Source organism: Glycine soja, chromosome 12, assembly GCF_004193775.1.
Source record: "Glycine soja cultivar W05 chromosome 12, ASM419377v2, whole genome shotgun sequence".
Taxonomy (NCBI): domain Eukaryota; kingdom Viridiplantae; phylum Streptophyta; class Magnoliopsida; order Fabales; family Fabaceae; genus Glycine; species Glycine soja.
The window spans coordinates 1,738,954-1,758,666 of NC_041013.1; the positions used below are offsets into that span (position 1 = coordinate 1,738,954).

Consider the following 19,713-nt stretch of genomic DNA (forward strand, 5'->3'; position numbering starts at 1 on the left):
TGTGGATGAAATGATAAAGGAGAGGAATAAATCGTTTTGACTCGAATATTGGTTAATGGGCACAAAAGTTACCAGATGGGGAAATGGAACGCCAATTATTGTGCCATGTGTTACAATGAATATTTCCAAGTAAGGACACAAATTGTACACTTATAGTTTGCAAATAATGACACGCAATTTTCAAATTGATTCTGTGCATAGGCTATACGACCATTTGCGCTGCACCCAAAGGGTGGACATGAATAATTCTAATTAGAGTTAAATTAGGTTTTTAAGATACAATTATCTTTTTCTCTATAAAAAAACGATAAAATTATCTTTTATCTCTTTATGTGTAATTTATATTTCCATAGATAAAATTTTGTGAATGAAGAGAATCACACTTGACACATTTTCATAAACATGAAACTAAGAAACAAATTTATTTTGAAGTACTACAAACAAAACAACTACTGTAACTAATAAGGTAGTTAGAGCCATCAAATTTGGTAAAGGCAATTTACTCATTTGGTAGTTTGATATATGTTGCGCAGACTTAATTGTCTAGTAAGTTATTTGGTAAATTAATATTGACTTCCATCAAAGTAGACGCAAATGTATTTGTCCCGGTTCCAACTTTGATAAGTTTGTGGTACTAGAATAGAGACACAATGAAGTTATGAAACTGCTTCTTTCCTTTCATACTTGGACTTGGAACCCAGCACTTCGTTCTTCTAGTTGATCCTTTAAAACGGAAGTATTATAGACATTCCCACAAGAACCGAGAGCCAACATATCATATTCTCCATTTCTCCATCTACCCAAACCAAACCCTCCTTTGCAAGGTTGATAGACACAGCATAATAGACTACACATGCCAAGAAAGACCCAAGCCACAAAACCCAATGCCCTTCCCAAAGTGATCCTCCATGAAGCAATGCTGGGCCTAGGCATCTTGCTGGGTTCAGGCCCACACCTGCATAACTGGCCTGCCCAGTTAAAGTTATGGACACAAATGATGCCAATGCCATGGCTCCTGCCACCAGCAAGCACACCATTAGCAAGCCCAAATCCCTAGACCTTTTCTTGTCAAATGCCAATGTTACCGCCCCAAAGAGTACCACAAATGTGCAAGTGAATTCCACTAACAAAGCATCTTGTGGCTTAAAACCAGAATTCGCTCCTTGGCCATCGATGGCACAACCTCCCAAGGAATATGTGTAAGCTAATTTTGGGTCCATGACACACTTTAGTATAAAGAAACCAATTATTGAGCCAATGCATTGTGCTAACACGTAAATGAGGGCACGGGTGAGAGTCACAACACCCTTTAAAGCAGCAATGAATGTGAAAACGGGACTCATGTGGCCTCCCGTGAGAGGAATCCGTGTGATCTAGCTCAATTTTCAAGAAAAGAAATGGGGTGGGAGGGGTTATGACTAAAAGGAAAGTAATATGCTTCACCTGTAAGAATATTCACTGTGCAAAAGTAAAGGAATATAGTTTTAGTTCTAGGCATTTATCAATGAGAACAAATGCAATTCTTTTGGACTAATGCATCTCTGCAATTAAATAATTAAAAGCAAATCCGCGGCAGATAACCATTTATTCAACTGATAACAACACTCAAACGTGTATCATAACAAGTAACAAAATTGGGTATGATAATTGTATTTGACAACAGATAAGTTCGTCATTATAAATGAATAGAACGATATCATATCTTGTCGTTCTATATAATTGTTTTCTTTTGAGAGTATACTGTTTCGTTTTCTCATATGATACGTATCCACCTCTGCTTCTTATACTAATAATTTTTTAACGTACAGGCTTCAGAATCATAGACTATGCATGGCACATTTAAGGTATATGCTATTGTGTATAACACCTAATTAACGGCGGGGGACAACCTTTTATAATTCTCTTGAAGCAATAAAAAAAGGGGCATTTTGTCTATTTATCACTTAACTGATTTCGAGGTTAAGATTGTTCAAATTTCTGCTCATCAACATTCATCATGTCTCCTAATGCTTGTAGATATTGGGCGGCTAAACTTTTTAACACGTATAAAGTTGTACTCCTTACCTTTAGATTTATATATTCTTATATTTTTAATTTAAATATAAATAAATTTAACTAATTTTATTTTTATTCTTAAAATATTTTTTATTTAATTATAATTCTATTTTCAACAATTTTATTTTATTCTTGATTTTAATTTCGAATATTTTAAGAATAACTTTTTCTTTTACTTAAGATTTATAAAATTAAATAATTTTAACAAATTTTCTTAATGTGGGAAAATAATTATTTTTATTTATATATAATTTTTGAGATAGTATATGCTAGAATCTAACTAAAGATAAATATAAGAGGATCTAAAAAGAACATAATGACTAAAATTTGTATTGATTATACCTCTGGTCTGAAAATCTCATGTGCCCCAATAGAAGCAAAACACTTTCGCCTTAAAGAGTTCTTTCCCACCAAACAGTTTGGCTTGCTAGTCTGAACAGAACACGGAATTTGTTTAACAACAGCATGGAATTAGCTGAATCCATGATTCTAGAGATTTTAATGAAGAAAAGGGATGGTTAGATTCTATTCGTAGAACTAATTTTTTTTCAAAGCATATATATTAGCTTCCCTTAAGGGTGCAGGTGATTGAAACTCGTAATAAGATGTTATTTATAGAGCTTTGGCCATGGCATTTGAAGATAGCTAGAGTACGAGCTATAGATGCCAAAATAAGTCATGGTGTTGGACTACTGCATAATGGTTTGATGGAATAGTTAGCTGCGTGAATGTCTAAGACATGGATAGGTTTGAGCTCACTTACCTTCTACGTAACAAGGAGATATTATTTCTAGTTCTCTCCAACTTTTTCGCAGTGAACAAAGCCAAATTTTGGACCTATGCAATCCCTACATTCCAACAATGAAATGTTCAAAAGTAAACTAGTACGTGAATGTGTAAAATATTAATACTAATAATATCAAGACTCTGATTAAAAAGCACATCATATCGTCCAATGAAAAAGCATTAGTGATATTACTGTTGTTGGTGGTGGTTTCTGATTTGTGTTGTTATAAAAAATATATACAAAGCCACTGCATTGAATTTAGGGGGCATATTTTAGGTATATACTGTAAAGATAGGTCTTGACCGGATCAATTGGTAGAATCCTCTGTAATTATCAAGATGGGAATATGCATAATTTTATCTTGGCTTAATATGCTTTTGATCTCTGGGTCATCTTTATTTTTAGTACACGTAATTTTCTGCTGTTTCTACAATTAAAGCAAAATACGATTAAACAAAGACTGTTTTGATTTTAATTTTTAATTCTTGTCTCTGGAAAATGAAAATGGTTACAAAAAGGATCACATTTATATCTTTTGTTTGCTTCCATACTCTTCAAGCATATCCATAGTAACGAATTAACCTCAGTGAAAGTTAAAAAATAAAAATCTCATAATTATATCTTCTTTTTATTTGACAAAAAAAAACACTTAAACTTTTTTTTTGGGTAGAAGCTTTTAGATTAGATAGTATGTAGGTGATTTTAAGACAACATGTGAACGTAACATTTGTTTTAGACCTGCATGTTGATTTCTTCGATAAATAATGAATTGTCAAAAAATTTAAATTCTAAAACCTTTACATGAAAAAATGATCATATAAAGATTATTTTTAACAAGATTCTTGACCTTTCTTCACTATATCTATCACTGGACATGCTTCCAAGTTTTCCCGCTTAAATGTTGGATTCTTGGAAAAAAATTCTCAAGAACAATCATTTTTAATTTTTTTTAATGTTTTCCTCCATGGCTAATTCATAAAATATATTTAAATGAAGTCTGTTGTGAAATTTACAAAAAATGGATCAAGAACTCAAAGTGAGATTTATCACTAAGCAAATAAAGAAAAAATTCTTTCATCTTATTTGACACACAAAAAGTGATCTAAAAATACATGCAAAATGGATTTTATCTCTAAAATGCTCTATATACATTTTGTGGTTCTCATTAGTCTAACAAAGTGATGATAATATTTACTCTTGCATACAACATGAAGTTATGAATCATAACTAGAACCTGACATGAATGTTTACAAACATGCAAGTGTGACATTTGAAAACTATATCAACATTGCATGGTACAGATAAACCTGGCTGAAAATTAAGGCTAAGAAATAAAATGATATGGCAAAAAAAAATGAACATTACACACCTAAACTAAAAAGTTCTATTACAAGTTGTTGTGGTATTGAGTGATCTTCCTAGAAGGAAAGGGAAGCCTCTTAAGATCACGTAAGAGATAATTCCTAATAATTTTATCAGCTTTGGTGATCCGAGTGAGACCAACAGCATCAGGATCTTGAAGAATGGGATTACGCAGAGGATTCAAACCTTCCATATTAGACCTCAGCATCTTATCCTTCCTCAAAAAGTCACCTTTTTTTTATCAAACCAATCACCCCAACCTTCTCTTAAAGGAGAAACCCTACTTCCCATGATCTTCAACAAAAGCGCGTCTTCCACGCCCTGCACTTGGATCGCCTTGGACCGCACGTTCTCCTCCACCGCGAAATCGTTGGAGCCAAACGCGGTCTTGCTTCGATCCTCCGTGGGGTCCACGAATGTTTTGTTGTTGTATTAATCATACATGGGCATCTCACTCAGATCGTATAAATATTTTAATTAATTTTTTATTCAATAGCTTTATTATTAACAATAATTTACTTATTGAATAAATTTTAATTATATAGGATTTTTTTATCTTATAATAAAGTATAAAAGGTCAAAAAAGTTTATAAGAAACAAAATTTATTGAGTGACTTTACCCTCGGTAGCTTGAGCATGTTTTTTAAATCAGTAACTGCATCTCCTTGGATGTGTGTGGTGCGATCTTAAAACATCAGTATAAAGAATAAGTAACTCATGGTGATTACACTATTAAAGTTGTTCTTAGAATAACACTAACCAAGAAAACTATAATACACATAAATACATTTTGTAGACATGCATGTTGCTGTTGCTTAGATTAGCATACATAATAATCATTATCGAATGCACACTGTATAATATAAGAATAGATCTTTAATTAATTCCTTCAGTTTTCGTTCAGTCTTTCCCCTTTTAGAATAGACACGAATACATATCACAAAACATGTATTTAGAGAGAAAGGGGATAAGAGGATTTATGCCTTCATTAAAGCTTGCATTTGTTCCAACCATCATCACTATGCAACTGGACTTTCATTTTTAAAGCTCACTAACACGTGATTTCTATTTTTTTTTTTATCAAACAATGGATTTTATTTAACATCAAATTATCTATTCAACTTATTTTATAAAATCAAATAGACGAATCAATTCAATTTTAATCCCAAAAAATGTTAGGTATATATAGGCTGTATTTTCCAATTGTAAGATACCATATTTGATTGGGAATGTATGGGATCTAATACTGGATACTGTGGCCCCCACCTTCCCTCTTCTCTCCATTTCTTGCCTTGCATTGTGTACTAGTTAACAAATCAATATTGTCCAATAATGTTGTTGTGAATTTTTCCTAACAATAGTATGATGTCGACGAACTTGATCATTAAAGTGGAAGTGCCTTAAGAATGTTCATGGTTGCTGCAATTTGTGTGGTTGATATAACTTCAACTGAAAATCAAATACCAACATCTTCCCATTGACTAATATAATACGATCTCCATGAACGACTTGCCTCCTAACCAACCCACATTTTATATTTATAATAACAGTCACGTGCATCATGTCTCACCCATAACAAACTTGTCACGCCAGAACCTCATAGACATGCTTTGGAGATTATATATACAACTAGTCCTGCTTTCTCTAGGTAGAGGAAATTAGATGCATCTTATATCACCACCAAATTAAAGAAGAAATATGGGAAACGAAGGTATAATGAATGGTGTTATAAAGCAGCGAGTCAACCCCGGGAAGGCTACCATATTAGCTCTTGGCAAGGCTTTCCCTCACCAGCTTGTCATGCAAGAGTATTTGGTTGATAGATATTCACAAACTGTGACAATCCTGAACTCAAGCAGAAGCTCACTAGACTTTGTAAGTACATAAATAAGCTTTCACCATTTCCGCTTTTCTATGTATATATAGGGATAATTATGATTCGTTGTCAAGTGATTTGTGCACTCTTTATTTATACCACACTTTACCATTTTAGCAGCTGGTTCTCGCATATGTTTATATTGTAGTTTGTAAACCATGTTTTGAATATACGTGTTTGTCTTGTTAAACATCATCAGGGTTGATTTTAAAACTTAAGTTTGCAATGAAGTTCATTTAATGCATATCTGGCAAAAGCCATTATCGGTTGTATTTGAACAATGATTACACAAAAAAGTTGGTTTGAAGCTAAACATAGCTACGCAAAAATTACTAAATAGAAAACCGTGCATATCACCAAACTGAGTTTAACAAGACAAACATGTATGCTCAAGGCAGCTGAATGAGACACTGACTTTGGCTCAATGTGATTTAAACAGGCAAGACAACCACAGTGAAAACAAGGTACGTGGTTATGTCAGAGGAGATACTGAAAAAGTATCCAGAACTTGCAGCTGAAGGCATCCCCACAGTGAAGCAACGGCTAGAGATATGCAACGAGGCAGTGACAGAAATGGCAATTGAAGCTTCCCAAACTTGCATCAAGAACTGGGGTGGATCTTTATCAGACGTAACACACTTGGTGTATGTGTCATCCAGTGAAGCTAGACTACCTGGTGGTGACCTTTACCTAGCGAAAGGACTAGGACTGAGCCCTGATACTCAACGAGTCATGCTCTATTTTGCTGGTTGTTCTGGCGGCGTGGCCGGCCTACGTGTTGGCAAAAGACATAGCTGAGAACAGCCCTGGAAGCCGAGTGCTTCTTGCTACCTCAGAAACTACTATTATTGGGTTCAAACCACCAAGTGTAGATAGACCCTATGATCTTGTTGGGGTGGCACTCTTTGGGGATGGTGCTGGTGCCATGATAATTGGCTCAGACCCAATATTGGAATCTGAGGCCTCTCTTTGAGCTTCACACTGCAGTTCAGGAGTTTTTGCGACACACTGAGAAGAAAATAGATGGGAGGCTGACAGAAGAAGGAATAAGCTTCAAGTTAGCTAGGGAACTTCCTCAAATAATTGAAGACAATGTTGAAGGATTCTGTGACAAATTAATGAGTGTTGTTGGGTTTGAGAACAAGGAGTACAACAAGCTGTTTTGGGCTGTACATCCAGGGGGGCCAGCCATCTTGAACCGCATTGAGAAGAGACTTGATTTGTTGCCAGAGAAGCTGAGTGCAAGTAGACGGGCTCTCATGGATTATGGCAATGCTAGCAGTAACACCATTGTGTATGTGCTGGAGTTTATGATAGAGGAAAGTCTCAAGATTAGAAAGGATGGCAGAGGAGATCTTGAATGGGGCTTGATACTTGCTTTTGGACCCGGGATTACATTTGAGGGAATTCTGGCCAGGAACTTGTGTGCTTGAACCCTCTCACACACAAATGTGGCAGAAAGCTTATTGATATTATTATTACAGGATGTGTTTATGTGATACGTGACTCTATCAAAAGCATATTCAAGCTTATTGATATTATTATTAACCGCAAAATCCTTTCGAAGCAGTTTTATGAAGAATCCCTACAATGCTTATACGATCAATTGCAAATTTATCAGCAATTTATATAACGTTTAAAGATCGGAACTCCTTTTTGTGGCACATTCAACTAATACACAATAAAGATGGAAAGGGTCAATTTTGATAAAAGAATAGACTAAAAGATAATTTAATTTACTGTGAAACCTCTGATTGATGCAGGAAACAAAAACTGAACTGAATCGGGATTTCAATCTTTATTCTTTATAATGCATTCAACTAGAATGCAACCATGATTTAAAATCTAGGAAGGCTCCGAAAAGAGAATTCGAAAACTGAATGCAACCATTTTCGAAGATCGGTAAGGATTCCTCATGCATGATGAGCAGGATTCACATGGAGGCATGTCAACATTAACATTTAAGATAACATCTCTGGACTCAACAATTTAGATTTGCTTTGTGCAATGCACCATACATAAAACTCACAGTATTCCAACTGCATAGAATAGATCTAAACCGCACAGTCCACGTATTTTTACGTAGGCAGGGTTCAATCCAAGACTTACTGTAGAACTTGAGCACAAGGAATAGTTATATAACAATAACTAAATTCCAAGAGTCCAAGCAAATAGAGACTTTATGTGTAAAGCACTTCCAACCATATATAACAGTACCGTAAACATAAATATATTTAGTTTCTTTCATCCCCAACTTTACATTCCACCAAGGAACCAAACAAGTGTGTCAACACAAAATGTACTCGAACAAGGGTAACCAACCATAAAGCCTGATTAAGTTAAAATCAAATGTGACAGTACACACCAAAGCAGATCTTCAATCACACCACTCCAGAGGGAAGACGTAGAACAAGTTGTCCCCCGAAGACACTGCAATTAAATAAAAATAAATATCATGAGGACAACTGGACAAGAGTCATGCTGGAAAGATCTTGAGAAACTCTTCAGACTGTAAAATGAATGACATGGGAAAGAAAGAAAAAAACTATATTAGAAACTAAACCAACCTTTTGACATAATAGTAACAGAAATCTGCTAAGATGAAGGTCTGGACAATTTCCGAGATAAGAACCATTGATGGCCATAAACCATACCCCAAGGCCACCAGCAAATGCCCACGGCTATCTAACACCTGTAACAAGAAACAGTAAGTTGGTAGGAGACCAACAGTTGGAAAATCCAGTAGATACACCTTTAAAGAACAAACTAATAAAAGCAGCAATCATGTAACTGGTTTACTATCAAAATGGTTTTAACTTGATTTAGAAACTCAGAACACACCAACATTCGAATTTAAAGGGAAAATTAGATACAGGCAGAACATGAGAACATGCCCTTGTAAAAGTTCTGCTAGAGGAAAGATGTCTTAGTTGTACTATTTAAAATGAAAGAGAAACTAAAATTTATAAAATAATTTTCACATTTCAGTCCTTTCAACAAGATAGGCATTCCAAAAAATATTGATCTTAGGGACACTGATCACCAGCATGTGTCAGAAAAAAAGTGAGCATCAAATTTGCAAATGAATAGAAGAATTGACTAATGCATTTTCGAGTTTTCATGAACAAACCTGAAGAACCCAATGAGCACAGCTCAAGAATCTTGCAACACCCAATGCAAATACATAATGAGCTGTGAAAGGTTCAACAATCTGAAAGTATCAAATGAAACAGAAAAATAGAATCAGATCCCATACACAAAATGTTGGACAGAGATTCTTAAGTTAAGAAATAATACCTTGGTGTTCTGCATGACCCGCAGTTGGGGCAGGACTGAGACAGCTTCTAGATATACACAGAATGCCCAGGAAATCCTGTTTAATAAATGATGAGAAGTTGATGGATGAATGAGCAAGGCTAACACAGCACAGGGTACCACCTGCATCCAATTTCAAAAGTAAAGCAAGTTGACTCAGATTAAAGGTAATGCAAAAGTTACAAGCAATGAGTGACAAAATCACAAATTTATGAAAAGGAATAAGTTAAATCCTTCAAAGTAAACCGACAAGCAAAAGAAAGGAAGAAAGAGGGAGTAAAATGAAAGCCACACTCAGATATGGTCTGCAGCAGTTTTATTTGACATGATGGCACTTGGCTCTATTAAAATAAGAGCATCGTAGTAAACCATAAGCATAGAACATCCCAAACACAACTCTAGTGTGGGGGATAGGATGAGTTTCAAGTTTTTGTTCACAAAAATAGGAACTCCACTTCATACAATATCTCGGCATCATGTCATGGGAAACAATTCTCCCATGTCACTCTACAGATCCAGATTTTCTGGTATTATTCATCCAGAAGGCTGATTGCATTGGTATCATATTGATAATATGACTATTTCAATATAACAAAAAAATCAAAAAACAACTCAAGTGAAATTATGATTTTCAGTATCGCAATGCTACCACATCTCACAACTAATGACTTACTCAAATTGGGAGACATCCCATAGGACATTGCTACCATCTAAAGACACTATATGAAATGTTCAAACTCGGAAGGTCAAATTTCCAATTCCACCAGAATGAACAATATTAAAAAATGCTTCATATACAATGTCACACTCCTTTGAAAGGACAATATAGATGGGGCTAGGCTTCTAATCTTAGGATGAAACAACAGGTGGAGCACTGGAACTTACCACATAGTATATTGCAAAGTTATCCTTCTCCTCCATGTAGCTAGCCTTCAGCTTAAAACGAATCATGTATATAACCCAGAGCGTTGTTACGAAAGTAGCGAAATCAAGTAAGGTGTGGATATCATATTCCATGACAAAACTGCAGTACAGCCTAACAGCTAAAAAGATAGCCGTTAATTCCTGGGATTTGAGTGATAACCCTGTGTACATCATTCAAAACCATTAGCAAAATGTAAACCGTATATATATATATATATATATATATATATATACCTCTCTCGTATGTCCAATAACAAAAGACAAGACATTGAATTGTTTGAGCCAACACACGCACGTAAATCAAATCAAGCAAACAGTGCCGACCGAATTGTCAAAAATAAATGAATAATTTGGGAGGTATACAAGAAAATAACAATCTTAAAGTAAAAATCAAATTTTGGTTAAGGAAATCTAGATGGATTAAATTAAAATCTGAGGAAACTAATCCCCCAAAAAAACTGATGTTTCTAATTTTATTTTCTAAGCATTCCATTCAATGAAATATAGTGTTGAAAGAGCTGAAAAGGAGAAACTCTTAACCTAGCCAGGCCTACACAATTAACAAATAGAAATAGAAGATAAATGTTTGTTGAAGATCAATAATTAAAACAAGTGAGTGGTGTTAAACGTACCAGCACATGTCCTCTCCTTCATGAGCTTGTAGATGAGGACGGAAATTCCGAGGGAGTGGACAGCCTCGGCAGCGACGAAGAGGTTGTCGTGATCGTGGACGATGAAGCGAAGGAGGACGAGGGCCGCCATGCCGGAAACGACGGCGAGAAAAGCCTTCACCTTTGGGGGCTGTCGCCTCACCCATGTCGTGACGGCGTGGATCGACGTTCTCTGAGGTCTCATGGGGTCGCTGATTCCAATCCCAATCCCAATCCTCCCAACACAAACACACACAACCAACGTTGGATTGGAACAAACTAAACAAGACCCCAATGCCAAAATGCAGATTGATTTTTTTTTTCTTTTCTCTCTCCAAAAGTTTCAATTCAACTCAAACACAAACAGATTGGTGAATCGTATAATATTTTTTTTTTATGATAAACAAACACCAATAGGTGCCCTAAACCCTAAGGATATTATTTTAAAAATAAATATTACTATAAAATCAAGTATTATATCCATCAATCTGTTGGATATTATATCCATCATGAATATTAATTTTATCTTTTTCAATTTTTACCTTTTAAAATATATTTTTATAATTTTAATTTGATCTTATAATTAGTTCATTTTTTTTATCTCTTTCCATCTACCATATTCGATAATTAAAATAATTTTGTATTATAATATAAATTATTTATCATAAATCTAAAAGAATTATGTTTAAAAAAATTTATTTACTATCGATTTTAATTACAATTATACAACTTACATATTTAATTTTTTTCTTTATTATAAATTATTAAAATAAACATTAAAAATACTAGTTTAACATACTTTTTCAATAGCTATAAGTATTGAATAAGATATGTTCTCTTTTTTAAGATATTAATTTTCATTAATTTTTTAAATTCTCTTTGCCCGGTCCATTAATGGCGACAATTAAGTATCATAATTGTAAATTAAAATACTAAACACATGCATGGAATTTGTAAGTCTTTGATTGTTCAAATCTACAATTACCTGACCCCAATTATTAATCATAAATAATCCGAATGAGTGACAACTAAATATCTGTAAATTGTCTACTTTTCATATGTAGGGAAATTATCATTAACACGAAGCAGTTTTCGTAGAATGGAGTTTTTGCCACCAATGAATTTTTCTTTATTCTATTTGAAAATGTGCTGCATTTGATGACACTTCACTCGTGAATAGATCTCGGAGATGAAATTTCATAGGATATAAGACTGTTTCATATTTATACTTTCTGGTCCACTGGCCTTACAAAAAATTAATTAGCATTTAATTAGGTAAGAGATCTGGACACAATCAGTATGTAGTCTAATTCTACTTAACATAAACTGATAAAAGGATGGAGACTTAATAGGGAATCATAGGGCTGAATGATATGAATTGTATCTCGCATTTTGTTTGTGATGACGCAAACTATATATCAGCTAAATACATTCAATGTCTGGTGTTGTTTAGTGATCTCGATCTAGTTTTACATATCATCCGCTAAGAAATTCATGCAATTCCTAAGAACGAACTTGTGTTTCTCTAAGCACTTAACTCTAGCACAATGCAATTAGCTAGAGATGCTTAACATAATGCATCTCAGAAAAATAGTACATAGAACCTAAAAGTACGAAACAAAATCTTGAGCTTCTTTTCAGTGTTGCCGCCCACCTTGCCCTTCTTAATTCCTTTTTTGCCATTGCAAGTCAAAATCAACTCACAATGAATTTGATCTTCTGAGCACAGGTTTTTGGTGTTTGTCTTCCTCTAGTGCCACCATACCTAAATGTGATGGATCGTCCAACAACATCTTAGCCACCAAGTAACCAGCAATGGACCAAGTTTGGCATTTGCGGGCTTGCTTCCCAATATAACGACCAAGCTTTCCATCATAATATTCGGGCCAGTTGTCCTTGAACAACCTAGTTTCAACAATTTCAAGGGCACGTTTTGCAATTTGGGGTCGTCCTGTCTTGATAGAGGCAGCAGCAAGAAGCCATAATAGAACTGCATCCACCACAATATCCAAAAATGTATCTCAGAATTTCTTCAACGATATGCTAAATGCCACCTTGCCTCAAAGGACCTCATGAGATATTTTTACACTAGATAAAAGACTCTAAAGTATATCTCAATTGAGTACCTAATTAAATAACATGTTGTAGTGTTATCAGTAGCATTCACTGCTCTAATCTAAATAATAGAATCATTAATCTTTTCAAATAAAAGTATTGTGTGCAATAGTTACTGAAAATTCAAAGTTGTAACATAGTTCAATGAAAATCTGGCCTAAGGGCAGAAGAACGGATACCTGGCCAAGATCCTCCATTGTGGTAACTCCATCTAGTGTTTTTTGGGTCACATCCAGTTATGATTCGCCACTCATGGTTTTCAAGGGCTGGATAACAAACTTTTAGTGGCATCTCCCCAATCAGTTCCTGCCACCGAGATTCAATGAGATCCATGATTGCAATGGATTGCTCAGGAGTAGCCAAGCTGGACAAAATTGCTATGCAATTACCAAGGCAAAACCAACGGAAATCCATCCTAGCAGGACTGACATTCCCAATAAAGTAACCACCTTTAAGTGGCATGAAATCAAAAATCCAATCAGGTAGAGAATCAGGAATGACATTAAACTTGTTGACTGCAGTATGTGAGTATTCTTCTGTTTTGAAGCGATATACATTGTTAAGTTGCTTCAAATCCAACCAAAAATAGCTTCTCAGGTGATAGCTTAAGGCATGCAATCGTTTGGTAATTCTTTCTCTGAACTCCTCGCCTTCAGCATCTTCCTTTAGCAATATCAAGGCACACCTTAAAGCCATGAAGAAAAGTGCTTGAATCTCAATTGGATAACCATAAACACCCTGATATGTCAAAAACATGTAAGTAAGAAGAAATACTGAAACTGTGGATGTGTTTTCATTAATGGAGGCACAAAATTGGATTGTTCTTGACTAAATAGGATTGAACTGTTCACAATATTAATCTGCGAAACCAGAGAAACCTAGAACTAGAACAAAAATGTTTTCTTACAGCCAATTCCTTATTTTATTCTCTAGGCGATGTAAAATATGATGTTGCAGTTATCAGAGTCCAACAAACTCACCATTCTACGATCTATCATGCAGCATCCATCCGCACATAGTAGAGTGGGGAAGGTGTCAAATCCCTCTGAAAGGCATAAATTCAAAATCAAGCGCATGCCCTTCTGACATTCAGGCAGTTCAGCCAAGGAATTGTCTCCTGTAGACTTTGTGTATGCACGAAGTAATATAATCCACCAAAATCCCGAATCAATAGGAGCAACCCGGCCTATTGCACTTTCACCAAAGTCTGCTATCAAGGTCTCATGGTTTCTGACTGGATCATGAAGTACTTTAAAACTTGCTGGCATTACTCCTTCTGCTAGGTGAAACTTATCAATCATTTTCTCCCATGATTGAAGGCGAAGGGTCTTCAAGATAAAATTTCTAACAATTTCAGGTTCCCCCTTCATCAGAAAAGCCAAAGCACTAGGGACAAAGTCTCTTACAAACACCTACACACAAATATAACATCATAGGTTAACTCTCCATAGCAACTCAAAAGGGGTAGAAATGGCATAATATATATAATGATCAAAGTCATTGATCTGGACAGATATAACCAACCCATTTTCAGAATTTCACAATCATTATTCATTTCCTAGTACATTACACAAAAGTTTATTTAATTTTGAAAACCACACACTCTCCAGAAAACAATAAATGGATGCAATTAGGAGATGACAACATGTGTGCACCTGGTCGTAATTGATTTTCTCATCAGAACTATCCATAGCAGCAATTGTACCAACACGCTGACCACGAAAATACACCAAGGAACGCATCAGAGCTTCCCAGCCTTCAGATACTATTGGATGTGATTGTGGATCCAATACCAATGATCCTGGGGTATTCATACCCGATTTTGGCTGAAGAGAAGCTGCCTTATCAAGATGGTCTATTGAGTAAGAAGAGTTCTCAGAAACTTTGGACAGTTCACTTAGTGATCTTACTTCGCATGATTTGCATCTTTCTATAGGCCTTGGCTTGTCTACCTTTGTGAAATCAAGTTCCTCCTCATCAGCTTCTGCCGCAATACATAGTGCATCTGTACTTTTAAAACTTCCGTTTTGATTTTGACACCAATCCATGGTAAATGAAGATATTTCCAAATTCTTAACGGCGAGAAAGAGTATTGTAACTACAGTAGTAGTTATCAAAAGCCTGCGATTGAGTTATCATACAATCAATGAGAGAAAATTAAAATAAAATTAAACCATGCCACCAACTACGCATGGTGCATTATGGATTCCCAAAAGCAGATATTTAGAAAGTCATGCTTCCTTTTTATCCAAGTGACTGTTATTCGCACATACAGGTTCCTAAACAACGCCTATAGTTAAGTATTGCGATTAATGAACAATTTAACATTCACCAGAGGTGACAAATGATGAAGTTTAAAAATCACATACCTTTAATTTCAAGTGATTTTAATTATCAGTTAGGAAAGGGGAAAAAAATAACAGAATGGCACATTCATTCATCCAGCTAGTGTTACAGATGTCTTGCATAAATCAAAAGATAATAAGACACTTTCTTATTGTACATTCTCTATGACAAAGGTGGTTAAACATCATGAAATTCAAGTTCGTTAATCTTTTGATAGTAAAACAGAGGAGGGACAATTCTTTCATGCATGCAAGAAAAAAAAGGTATGTGATTTTTAAATCTCATCATTTGTCACCTCATATTTTCACAACTCATAATTTCACAGCTTAAAGAATATCATATACAAGAAAAAAAAAAGATCAAGAAACATAAAAATAATGGTAAAAAATCAATCGTTCAAGTTGAAGCAAGAAAGAAGGAGAATAAAAATTCTGGGAAGCCAAGGAAGAAGAAAAAGAAATAGAATGAAAACTAGGTACATGGAAAAGAACTAACCCGAGAAGGAGAAGAAAAAGAAGAAATGAGAGAGAGAGAAGGGTGTTGCCGAAGCGTACGTATATATTGCAGAAGTGAAAGAAAAATCACATGCAAGAAGCAGAGCAAGTGGGTGGCTTCTTCTTACTTCAATTATGCAATGCTTTGTACCTTACGGTTTCTGTAGTCTTGTGTTGTGGGGAGAGTAATGACGTATATTTAATAGCCACGTAAATCTTATAGACAAAAACAAAATTGAATGGAGAAATATACTTTGAATGTGTTCTTTTTGTTTTTTTTTTTTAAAAAAAAGGAATTGTGAATGTGTTCTTATTAATATATTTTTTATTTTTGAATAAAAATTTATATAGAACTTTTAAGTAACTTTGGCCTATACTAGTTTAATTCATCATATTATTCATCCAAGAATAAAAGAATGTGTAAAATAATGCTAAAAAACTGATTCCAACTGTTTAAAGGTATTAGTTATTAACATTATTTTACTATTCATTTTTTCATATATTTTTTACAATCAAGAAGAACAATTTTATTATTACTCTAATCAACATATAACCCCAAACAAATAGAAATTATTATGTGATCATGGACCACCACTTGTCCATATGATGCATATGCAGCAGGATTTAAAAGAAAGGCACAACACAACCAAAAGTGGAACAATGTGGCTAGCTTCAATTCAATAATGGCACTACGATTCAAAAAAAAAAAAATTATCACCAAAACAAAAAAAGTTGTTGTGTTGCTGTGTATGCTTTGTACGACGGGGAACATGTTTTACTCTTGCATCATTCCACGAACCCTTTTTTTTAATTTTGATATATTTTTATTATTAAATGATTTTTTTTAATTCTCAAAATAAGTACGTAGGACTTATAAAAAAGTTTTATCCAATATAGGGTGGACTTTTTTTTTTTTTTTATGGACAGGGTGGATTTCATAACATTGTTTGAAATAAAAAGTTTACCCGATATATAGGGTGGATCGGACTTAATAGTGTTGTTCGAAAGAAAAAAATATGAGTAAAGGATAATTTAGTCCTAAATTTATATTTTACTGCCAGTCTATAAAACTAAAAAAAACTCGTCTCTGAAATTATTTAAGATTTCATTTAAGTTTCTAAAAATAATTTTCCTTTTTTTTATTTTTGTCCCTAAACTTATATTATTATCACTTATGTTCCCGGAATGGGGATACAAATGAGAAAAATGAATTAATTTCAATTACTCAAATTAAATCCTATGAATATCAGAAATTTTATTTGAGTTTTACTTAGTTTTAGAGACTAAAATGACGAAAAGATACAATTTCAAATACTTTTAGAGACTATCAGAAATTAATTATTTATTTGAAAATATTAAACAAAATCATTATTAACACTTCGTTCATTATGATTTTTTTGTTATTATTTATTAGTGTAATTTATATATATTTATACTTTTAAGATAGTTATTGTAAATTTTAAAAAAAATCATATATAAAAAATTAATAATTAAATAATAGTATATAAATTACATAAAAAAGATTATATAAGTTTCGTTAAATAACTTTGGCCTATATTTTAATTAATGAAACATGTATTATCTTATCCACATGATGATATTAAAAAAAGTGTCAAAACAGTTCCTAAAAGTTTCGTTAAATTTCTTTAGATGTCTCTCATTTTTACATCTACAATAATCTTTTAATCTTTTAGTTGTTTGAAAAATATTATAATGTGTATCCATATAAGGAAGATTAATTTAAACATTAAAAAAACAGAAATTTTATATGATGAAATTTCAAGAAACTTCAGACATATCCGTGTAACTTACTCAAAAATTATTATATAAAAAATAATAGTTAGAAATTATTTATAATTAACTAAAAGTATTTAATATGTTAATGCTTTCTAATTAATTTATTTTCAAATATTATTTGTAAAACTTAACTAAATTTTTAGTTTGAATGTAATTATGTTTAAATATTTACAAAAATGTGTGTATGCACGCGCGCACCTATTTATGAAACTAAATTCTCTTCATTTCATAATTTTACAAAACAATTGAAATGTTTTTAAATTTTTTCCTAAAATTTATTATGCAAAACACGCATAATTAACAGAACAATTTTTTTTTATTGTCTCATTTGTTGTAGTATGAGGTCAAGGGTATCCTTCATGTTCAAGGAGATAATAATTACTCTATTTGAATAGGACATTCATAGACATCAAAGTTTAGTAATCCTATATTTAATTTGAGATAACTGATTAAACTAAAACAATCTTACGTCAATTGATATATGCATTATTAAGTTTTATTGTCTGTTTACAGTTACATCTCAAAACAATTTTTATACTTTGTTTGGTGCCAAAAAATAGTTTTTTATAAGACCTATTTTTATTTTATTTAAAAGGGAAGCCAATGAGATAAGTGAATTTTAAGCAAAACTTACAAGAAAAAAAATCTATTTAGTTGTAATATAGTTTCGTGAAAGAAATAAACCATTAAGAAGATTAAATATACATATAAAAATAAAATGAGTAGTTTGAGCTTATTGAGAAAAAGATTGGCTAATACAGTAACAGAATGACATCTTTATATGTCTGCATTATTTATTCAAGCAAGCCAAGTAGTCCTCTGACCAAAGAGCCACTCTGATGGGGTAACAGGTTATGCCAAAACAGTAACTACAATGGAATAGAGCAATATGCAGCAGAATAAATTCGGCCAACTTGGAAGAGCTTATGAGAAACACTAACAATATACCATAGACAATAGAACACAAACTAACTAGAAAGTGAAAAAACGGATAAAAAACACGGGTCATCCAGACAAAAAAATAACTTTACTATGATCAATAAGAGTACATGAGTCTCCAACAATCAGCCAAACAAACCATGCACCAATGCTTACAAAATGAGAAACAAGATGAATAAACACAGCCAATACAGGGCTGCTAGTGCAAACAGATTTGCTCACACTCCAAACTTCTAATCATCGACTTAACCATTGTAAACCAAGAACCACATCTTTAGAACCTGCTGACCGAAAACTCCAGTTGTGATTGAACGGTGTTTGCCAAGTGAGCATGTGAGTTGTTTTTTTCTCTTCTCTTCACATCACATCCCGAAAGTCATGAAGAAAAGTGACAGAAGAATACTCACATACTGCATTCAACAAGTTTAGTGTAATTCCAGATTATCCAGATAATTGGATTTCTAATTTCATGTCACCTAATGGTGGTTATTATATTGGGAATGTCAGTCCTGCTGGGAAAATTTTCCGTTGGTTTTGCCTTGGAAATTGCATAGCAATTTTCACTGAAGTATGTTACAATTTTTTGAATTTTCAGTCACTAGTGAATGTAATACTTTTATTTGAAAAGATTAATGATTATATTACTTGGATTATTCATTGCTCTAATCTAAATAATAGAATCATTAATGTTTTCAAATAAAAGTATTTTGTTCACTAGTTACTTACTGAAAATTCATAGTTAAATGAAAATCTGGAGGGCAGAAGAATTGATGCCTGGCCAAGATCCTCCATCTGGTGTTTATTGGGTCACATCCAATTCCACTCATGGATTTCAAGGGCTGGATAACAAACTTTGAGTGGCATCTCCCCAATCAGTTCTTGCCACCGATATTCAATGAGATCCATTATTGCAATGGACTGCTCAGGAGTAGCCAAACTGGACAAAAATGCTATGCAATTACACAGGCAAAACCACGGAAATCTTTCCTAGCTTACATTCCCAATAAAATAACTACCATTATGTGGCGTGAAATTAGAAATCCAATCATCTAG

At 33.6% G+C, this 19,713-nt stretch overlaps 2 protein-coding genes and 2 pseudogenes across 2 annotated transcripts; 1 reads left to right on the forward strand and 3 right to left on the reverse strand.

Annotated features, from left to right (window-relative positions):
• Positions 1-359: 359 nt before the first annotated feature.
• Positions 360-4,397, reverse strand: LOC114380250 (annotated as a pseudogene).
• A 1,488-nt stretch (positions 4,398-5,885) lies between these two features.
• On the forward strand, positions 5,886-7,678 carry LOC114380384 (annotated as a pseudogene).
• A 342-nt stretch (positions 7,679-8,020) lies between these two features.
• Positions 8,021-11,347, reverse strand: LOC114380383 (putative ER lumen protein-retaining receptor C28H8.4). Its single transcript, XM_028339403.1, has 6 exons — positions 10,952-11,347; positions 10,281-10,480; positions 9,378-9,518; positions 9,211-9,291; positions 8,648-8,772; positions 8,021-8,510 (listed from the first exon to the last, which is right to left on the reverse strand). Exons 1-6 carry the CDS (start codon positions 11,172-11,174, stop codon positions 8,462-8,464), a joined length of 819 nt encoding a protein of 272 aa, XP_028195204.1. The 5' UTR covers positions 11,175-11,347; the 3' UTR covers positions 8,021-8,461.
• A 991-nt stretch (positions 11,348-12,338) lies between these two features.
• Positions 12,339-16,061, reverse strand: LOC114379231 (probable alkaline/neutral invertase F). The gene is made up of 5 exons (XM_028337856.1): positions 15,926-16,061; positions 14,740-15,205; positions 14,065-14,496; positions 13,264-13,822; positions 12,339-12,959 (listed from the first exon to the last, which is right to left on the reverse strand). Exons 2-5 carry the CDS (start codon positions 15,130-15,132, stop codon positions 12,670-12,672), a joined length of 1,674 nt encoding a protein of 557 aa, XP_028193657.1. The 5' UTR covers positions 15,133-15,205; positions 15,926-16,061; the 3' UTR covers positions 12,339-12,669.
• Positions 16,062-19,713: the final 3,652 nt, after the last annotated feature.

Coding starts and splice junctions, on each gene's coding strand:
- LOC114380383 (XM_028339403.1), bottom strand. CDS start 11,174: ATGAGACCTCAGAGAACGTCGATCCACGCCGTCACGACATGGGTGAGG. Junction 9,519..10,280: donor ACTTTGCAATATACTATGTG/GTAAGTTCCAGT, acceptor AATTGGATGCAG/GTGGTACCCTGTGCTGTGTT. Junction 8,773..9,210: donor GTGCTCATTGGGTTCTTCAG/GTTTGTTCATGA, acceptor TTCTTGTTACAG/GTGTTAGATAGCCGTGGGCA.
- LOC114379231 (XM_028337856.1), bottom strand. CDS start 15,132: ATGGATTGGTGTCAAAATCAAAACGGAAGTTTTAAAAGTACAGATGCA. Junction 14,497..14,739: donor AGAAAATCAATTACGACCAG/GTGCACACATGT, acceptor ATTTGTGTGTAG/GTGTTTGTAAGAGACTTTGT. Junction 12,960..13,263: donor CAATGGAGGATCTTGGCCAG/GTATCCGTTCTT, acceptor TGGTGGATGCAG/TTCTATTATGGCTTCTTGCT.